General features: G+C 44.0%; 1 protein-coding gene across 1 annotated transcript in view; it reads right to left on the bottom strand.

Moving 5' to 3' along the window:
* Positions 1-1,826: 1,826 nt before the first annotated feature.
* Positions 1,827-8,755, bottom strand: part of GTPBP4 (GTP binding protein 4) — a 58,465-nt gene continuing 51,536 nt past the window's right edge. The window contains exon 18 of the mRNA XM_036270056.1: positions 1,827-1,884. Within this exon, the coding sequence (XP_036125949.1) occupies positions 1,841-1,884 (44 nt within the window). The 3' untranslated portion in view covers positions 1,827-1,840. The remainder of the gene's footprint in view (positions 1,885-8,755) is intronic.

Here is an 8,755-nt window from a genome sequence, read left to right as displayed (position 1 = left end):
TCTTAGCAAGAAAGGACTCTTCACATGCAGGGAACCAAACCAAAGTTCCCCCTTTGAAGAGAATAAAACTTTTCTCCATCAAAAACAACAATCACGCCCTGGCTGGTTTGGGTCAGCGGTTAGAGCGTCAGCCTGCGGTCCAGAAAAACGTGGTTTCAGTTCCTGCTAAGGGCGCGTACCTTGGTTGTCCCTGTCCCTGGTTGATCGTGCGGGTGGCAGCCACTCGATGTGTCCCTTTCACATCGATGTTTCTCTCTCTCTCTCTCTCTCTCTCTCCCTCTCTCTCCCTCCCACTCTATCTGAACAAAAAATGGAAAAATGTCCTTGGGTGAGGATTAAAAAAAACAAAAAACAACAGTCACACCAATAACCCTTTCCACTTCTGCAAATCTGATGCAATCAAAAGTCCATTAAATGCAGAAACCAGTCTACTCAAAATGTTTGCAGTATTAGGCAGTGATAGAAACTGCTCACACCTGTATCGTTGAGGGTTACCCATAGTTTTGAGGAAAGCAGCAGGTGCTATAGTTATTTTACTGTTGTCTCTGGTTTACAGATCATGACTCCAATTTTGCGAAACCTTACCATATCAAACCAAGACACAAACAACAGTCTAGCCAAACTGCTTCAGCTGAGAAGGACAAACACTATCTCCGGTCCTTCTTACCAGCTTTCCTCTTCCCAGAGAGCAAGTGCTTGGGCTTCATATCAAACACATGCCTGTCTGACTCCCCTTTCTTCCCCAAGCGATTCATCTTCTTCTGAGCACTCTTCATCATAGTCTTGGCTTTCTTCACCATCTACAAAAGAAGAGAAAACATAAAACACGTCAGCTACTGAGGACCAAATTTCCATGTGCATTTTCATGACCTGGTAATCGTCTTTACAATCTGGTGTGCTCTGTGTTGAAAAACCCAGGTAGTCTCCCTCAATGCTATTTTGGACCCACTGCAGTATCTGCAGGAACTCAGCTGATACCTGGGTGTAAAGGCAGGAGGGAAAGTATATGCAGACAAGGTTTGTATCTACAAGGACCAGAAATGTTTAGCGTGGAAGATTAGGGTATATCTATTCTAACTCCCTCTTAGACAAACAAAGAAACTCAGATTTGGACCCATGAAATGGTACTACTCACATCTGACCAACTAGTGGCCATGCTGGTATTAAATCCAGACTTCTAGATGGAGACAGCATGGTGGGATGGAAAACTCAGAATTCCATGAAGTAGACCGACTGCTCATTTATACAGACTTTCTCTGTTACCGGAATTTTCAAAATGCTGAAACTAACATTTCAGGGGCTTATTTAATAAAAATAAGTTTCAGCAAGAGACAGTGTACATCCAAAGCGTCTTATCCAAAAGACTGACCAAAGCAGCCCAGTTGGTTCCCAGCGTGGCTCACTGTGTGTGAGTGCCCCTGCTCAACAGGGATCATTCCTAGCACACCCTTAAATGGCCAGGATGTAGGCTCAGATGGCCTGGTGCTGTATGACACCATGCTTCTGTTTACTGGGAGAAAGGACACCACGAGGGAATGGTGTTCCCAGGGCAAGGGTCCAGGTACACCCAATTGAACTGGCCCAAGCGCAGCTCTCTGGGTACAGCACTCAGCTAAACCCCCACCCGCTGTCCCTATTCCAAATGACAGCTGGGGGACTGAGGGGGTTAGCCCTGAGCATTCGGGTGGCCAAAAGCAGATGCTATCGTGTTATTAATTGCACATGACAGAGACTAACCTTGATGTCCCGAAGACCAGACACATCACGTGGAGTTCGAGAGCAACTGCGACTCCGGGCAATGGACGTGGGCGGCGGGACAGAGTCTTCCTGCTTCCTTTTCCTAGTGACACTTCGAGACCTTCTGGCCTGGACTACATAATGGGCCTGAAAAGCACAAAGAGCACACTTCAGGATCTCAGCCTGGCTTTCAGGCTTAGTAACAAACCTGAAATCACTCCGACAATTGCAGAGGGCAATCGCGAGCTTTTATCAAAGCCATTATCAAAAAAACTAAAAAAGATCTTTAAAATATACACAGTTAATATCACAGTAATTATTGGTCAAATATTCTTTTTCACTTCATACAACTGCTTTATGTTAAGCTAACTTTACTTCATTTTTAAAAATGTACTTAGAGCCCCACCAGTGTGGCTCAGTGGTTGAGTGTCAACCCATGCACCAAGAAGTCGCTGGTTTGGTTACCGTCAGGGCACATGCCCAGGTTGTGGGCCAAATCCCCAGTGGAGGGCATGCAGGAAGTGGCCAATCAATGTTCTCTCTCATCAATGTTTCTATCTCTCTCCCTCTCCCTTCCAATCTCTCTAAAAAATCAATAAAGAAAAACAAATGAGCCCTAATCAGTTTAGCTCAGCGGTTGGAGTGTTGGCCTGCGGACCAGAGAGTCCCAGGTTCGGTTACCGCTAGGGGCACATACCAAAAAAGAAAAAGAAAAAAGAAAAAACAAATGTACTTAGAGCTACCCATTCAACAGTGTTTTCCCTTAACCTAGCTCAGCATCATTAGCTCAGCATCGTGATTTGAACTTCAGACACAGAGTTTTCTCTTCTTTACCCCTCCATTCTGGGTTATGTATCTGAACACTGTGGTGGCCATCAGAAAGCTCAGGTTGAGGGTCAGCAGAGATATGCAGACGGCCACCAATGGGTTGTTCTGTAGCCCCCAGTTGTCAGCCCTGCTCCTGCTGGTGGGGGCTCTGGGGCTCACCCTGCCCAGTTGTCTGCAGCTAAGGATAACCCAGCTCCCTCAAAAGGCAGTAAAGCCCACCACTTAATGGACCCCCAAAATCAGAAGCTACATATGCACATTAAATTGAGACTCCACATGCCCAGCCAGTGTGGCTCAGTGGATTGAGTGTCGTCCCATGGACTGAGAGGTCCAGGTTCAATTCCCAGTCAGGGCACATGCCTGGGTTGTGGGCTCCATCCCTGGTGGGGGGTATGCAGGAGGCAGCCGATCAATGTTTCTCTCTTACATCGATGTTTCTATCTTTCTCTCCCTTCTTCTCTCTATAAAAAATCAATAAACACATATTTTAAAAAATGTAATAAACTCAGACTCAACGTGACCAGGGTGCTCTCACTCATTGCTGATGAAAATACAAAAATTCCAAAGTTTCTTTGGAAAGAAACTTCAACAAATGCTATCCTTTGATTTCATTATTCCACCTCTGGGAATCTGTTATGAGAAAATAACCCATAATATGGAAAAAAGCTTTTATACAAAATGTATAGCCTCTAGTACTACTCACCAAGCAAAAAACATTGGAATTCTAGCCAGTACCTGAAATGCCTTCTAATTGTTATGATTCCAGAAAACCGGCTTCAAACAAATTGGATTTGCAGCCTAAGTTCCTCTCATGTTGAGAAACTCAGCAGCACCTCCTAGTTATTTGATAACTAAACTAGAACTAATCAAAGCACCATGTATAAGCTTTAGTCACCAAAATCAAAGTTCAAGTAAAAAAAACTGTGTAGGACGAACAACAGAAATTTGTTCTGTTCTAACATTTCCAATTTGTATTTTTCGCTGACAACAAATCTTGTTTTTATTGTATCCCCCCCACACACACACACACACACACACACACGTGCTCCTAGCGGGAACCAAACCCCGGACTCTCTAGTCCGCAGGCCAATGCTCTAACCGCTGATCCAAACTGGCCGGGGCTTATTGTATTTTTTTACACATCAAATTATACATTCTTTGAAGCAACAGCAACTGAATTTTTAAACTGCAAGCAATCCAAAATGCCTAAAATGAACAGCCTAATTTTTTAATCAATTAAAAATATGAGACTGGCTGGTTTGGCTCATTGTTTAGAGCGCCAGCCGTCAGACCATAGAGTCACCAGTTTGATTCCTGGTCAAGGGCACGTACCTCAGTTGTAGGTTCCATCCCCAACCCCAGTCAGGGTCATGCCAGAGGCACAAATTGATTTGTCTCACATCAATGTCTCTCTCTCTCTCTCTCTCTCCCCTCCTCATTTCTTCCCACTCTATCTAAAAATCAATGGAAGAATGTCCTCAGGTGAGGATTAAAATAAATGAATACAAATATGAGACAATTCCCTAACATTAAAAGTGCCTGTAGCACAATGAAAAGTAGATGCGGCATGTGGCATGTGCGAATAAACAGATTTCAAAGAAAGATGAGAGCCCTCTGCAAAAACACTGAATAAAAAGGTGTCCACTCATGGCAGCCTAGTTCCTTTTTGTGTGCTGTAACCACAAGTGATTTATTTTCATTCTAGTTTTCAGAATTTTCTAAATATTTCATTAGCCAGGAACAAAAGAAAATGTATATACAAATATAATAAAACATTGACAAAAAAAAAAAAACAGAGTAAAAGAAAAGTCACGCGAGTCGCCTCATACACCTGACATTAACTAAACAGGATGTCAGAGTGCCATCCAGGGAAACCATCCACCCACCCACAGGGATGAGTTCTAATTAAGGATGATGTTGTGGGCAAGGTCTTCCTAAATTCTTCTGAAATGGGAACAGCAAGAACTGAGTCTGGCAACATCATCCTGCACCAACAGCATGGCCCCTTGAGCCAAATGCCCAACCTGCTCCCTGAGAAGGACACAGGCGACAGTGTAACTAATAGTCTGTCCTCAATCAGCCACTTCCAACCAAAATTTCAGGCTAGTGAAGCTCTTCAACAGAAAGAATGGAGGCTATAATTACTTTAAAAATTTTTTTAATGTTTTCTATTGGTATTTTGAGAGAGAGAGAGAGGAAGGGAGAGACAAATAGAAACATCGATGTGGAGAGAGATACATCAATCGGCTGCCTCCTACATGCCCACTACTGGGGATCGAGCCTGCAACCTGGGCATGTGCCCCGACCGGAATCAAACTGGGACCTCTCAGTTTGTAGAACAACATTCAATCCTCTGAGCCACACTGGCCGGGCTAATTTCTTTTTTAATGAACTCTGTGATCCTAAAAGTTTCTAAGCCCCTGGTGTTCTAGGACAAAGCTGTATGCAACTACAAAAGTATCTGAGACCATTTCAGCACACTCACATTGTCATTATCATCCATGTCAACACCAAGACTGTGCATCCCGTTCTCCAAAACTTTCTACTAACTTCCGGTCAAGATGGTGGGCAGGTAAACGCAGTATCGCATCCTCCCACAACCACATCCAACTTACAACAAATCTACAGAACAACCACCATTCAAAACCGCCTGAAATCAAGCTGAATGGAACTCCTACAACTACGGAATTAAAGCAGCAGCTGCATCGAGACTGGTAGGAGGAGCGCGGCGAGAGGGGCTGGTCCCACACCCACGTGTGGCGGATAAAAATCAGGAGGACACCTCGGCTGGGAAGGTCCTTCCTGAGGACTGAGGGGTCCCCGTCCCACACCAGGTGCCCTGCTCAGGGTTCCAGTGCCAGGAAGAGAATCCCCATAACTTCTGGCTGGAAAAACCAGCAGGAACTGAGGCTCAGGGAGGCTGACGCGGCTGGAGCCCCAGGCAGCTCCCTAAAGGGCCGGCGCACGGACTTATCGGACTCTCTCCCTCTAAGCTCGGAGGGGAGGCAGCTCGAGGGGCACCAGAGACATACAGGGAAGAACTGAGCTGTTTGGCACTGGAGAGGGGGCTTTCTCCGGGAAAAACGTGCTGTCAGAGGCCTTTGTTCCTTTGGTGAGCCCTTCCCTGGGGCGGCAGACAGACGCCATATCTGGGACTCCAGCAACCTGGCTCACACTGGTAGCCCCGCCCTGCTGACTCCCTGAGGCCCCGCCCCACCCAACTTTCAGGCCCACCCACGCTGTTGCCAATTACTTAACCATAAGATTGGCCTGACTTGGATCCTGCTTCAGGTTTTCCTAAATTTTTTCAAACGAGCAGCAGCTGGTCTCAGCTAGCCCCATACCGCTCGTTAAGTAATACACAGAAACAAACACAGGGAGGCAGCCAAAATGAGGAGACAAAGAAACAGGTCCCAAATGAAAGAACAGAACAAAACCCCAGCAAAAGAACTAAGCGAAATGGAGATAAACAACCTAACAGATGCTGAGTTCAAAATACTGCTTATAAGGATGCTCAATGAACTCAGTGAGGGCCTCAAGAGCATAAAAAAGGACCAGTCAGAAATGATCGATGCACAGTTAGAAACGAAGGAGGCTTTAACTGAAATAAAGAATAATTTACACAGCTTCAATAATAGAGTACGTAAATCCAAGGAGCAAACCAGCGATTTGGAATATAAGGAAGCAAAAAACGCCCAATCAGAACAGCAAAAAGAAAAAAGAATCCAAAAACATGAGGATAGTGTAAGGAGCCTCTGGGACAACTTCAAGCGTGCCAACATTCACATCTTGGGGGTGCCCGAAGGAGAAGAGAGAGAACAAGAAATCGAAAACCTGTTTGAAATAATAATGGCAGAAAACTTTCCTAACTTGGTGAAGGAAACAGACATACAAGTCCAGGAAGCACAGAAAGTCCCAAACAAGATGAACCCCAAGAGGCCCACACCAAGACACATCATCATCAAAATGCAAAAGGTTCAAGACAAAGAGAGAATCTTAAAAGCAGCAAGAGAAAGGCAGCTAGTTACCTACAAGGGAGTTCCCATAAGGCTGATTTCTCAAAAGAAACTTCGCAGGCCAGAAGGGAGTGGCAAGAAATATTCAGAGTGATGGAAAGCAAGAACCTACAACCAAGATTACTCTATCCTGCAAAGCTGTCATTTAGAGTCGATGGCCATGTAAAGACTTTCCCAGACAAGAAAAAGTTAAAGGAGTTCATCACCACCAAACTGTTATTATATGAAATGATGAAGGTTCTTTTTGAAGAAAAAGATAAAATATATGAACAAACAAAATGGCAATGAATACACATCTATCAACAATGGAATCTACAAACAAAATGAACAGATAGAACAGAAACATTCTCATAGATACAGAGGACATTTTGTTGGTTGCCAGATGGGAGGGGGTTTGGGGGAATGGGTGAAAAAGGTGAAGGGATTAAGAAGTACAAATTGGTTGCTAAACTGACAAACCTCAAAGGGAAAGGGGCTGGGGGGGTGGGAAGAGATAAACCAAAGAACTTATATGCATAACCAATGGACACAGACAATAGTGTGGGAAAAGGCGGGAGGGAGGCAGGAGTGGGGAGGAGGGAGTCAATGGGGGAAAAAATGTGGAACATCTGTAATACATTCTACATTCAACAATAAAGATTTTAAAAAATTAAAAAATTAAAAAATTAAAAAAAAAACTTTCTACTGAACCTGAAAAGGAGGAAAGGATATTTGTTTTAAACAACATCAGTTTGATGAAATGTTAAAAAAAATTTCAAGAGAAAATATGCCTTTTATAATGATACACCTCTTTTACAAATTATATCTTTTACTTGGGCTCATGCTAATGTTATGTACAACTCATTAAATCCCATAAAAACTAACATTTCCTGGGCACCTGCCACATATAGACAGTGTACATTTACCCCTGGATTCTGCACAACTCCACAGGGGACTCCCTGTGTGCAGAAGAGGTCACTAAGGTAGAGGTTACACGACACGCACCCCAGGCCAGCATCCCTCCAGGCCCACCAAGCACCACTGGGGGATACAGTGATGTCTGGGTTTGCCAAGAACCACTCACTTGCCATCACATGAAAACACTTTTGAGCGCCCCGGCCAGTTTGCTCAGTGCTTAGAGCGTCAGCCTGCGGTTCAGAGAGATCTGGGTTTGGTTTCCGCTAAGGACACATATCTCGGTTGCAATTTGTCCCCAGTTCTGGTTGGGTCGTACGGGAGGAAGCCACCCAATGTGTCCCTTTCACATCGATGTTTCTCTCTCTCTCTCTCTCCCTCTCTTTCCCTCTCATTCTATCTGAACAAAAAATGGAAAAATGTTCTCAGGTGAGGATAAGAAATAAACACTGTCGAAGCACATAAATACCCATGAGGTGTGTGCACTGTCGTCATTTTCCTTCCTGTCCCACTGAACTTTAACTGCCCTGCACGTCTTCCTCTTTCTTTGGGGAGCTGCCCCCCATTTTCGGTCATGCCCTGTGGTGCAGGGACAACCACAGGACCTAACCTCACCTGCCACCCTGATGAGAACATGAGTAGAAAAAGATGTCTATGAAGACAACACTGAGATTTGGATAGAACCCTGACCTCACTACCCACTAGAGCCTAAACTGTGGTTCTCCCATCCTAACAGGTCACAGGAGCCAATAAATCACCTTCAGATTTATGTTAGATTGCATTAAGTTTCTGTCAATTGCAAAAGAAGAGTCCAGACTAATAAAAGAACAAGAACATGTTAATTTGTGGCTCCCTTTAGAGCTACAAATCATAAGTTACAATCTTATGAACTTTGAAAATCACCAAGAAAAGGCATCATAATCAGAATATGAAAGACCAAGATTCAACCAACCTTGAAAGCCAATACATACCAGCAAAACAAAGCAGGTACCATACTATGGCTACACACAGGTGTTTTATCTAGCAATGACTATATAAGAATCCATATGCAAAGGTAAGTCACCTCCTTAAAGAGACAGAAAACTTGCCTTCTTAGCAGTTCGTGGCATTCTGGGTCCCTGTGTGTTCTCTTTGGACTGCAGAATTTTCAACTTCCTCTTTGCAGTCAGATTTACACCACTTCTTCATTTTCACTTTCTGATTTATACTATCCAGCAGTTGTTCTTAGCTCTTCTTTTTCTAACTCTTTCAATTTATTTAAGAAGTCATAGTTAAACAAA

Source organism: Molossus molossus, unplaced genomic scaffold (assembly GCF_014108415.1).
Source record: "Molossus molossus isolate mMolMol1 unplaced genomic scaffold, mMolMol1.p scaffold_m16_p_1, whole genome shotgun sequence".
NCBI classification, from domain to species: Eukaryota; Metazoa; Chordata; class Mammalia; order Chiroptera; family Molossidae; genus Molossus; species Molossus molossus.
Note: the sequence above shows the minus strand (reverse complement) of the source record. Positions and strands in the feature narration are given on the sequence as shown.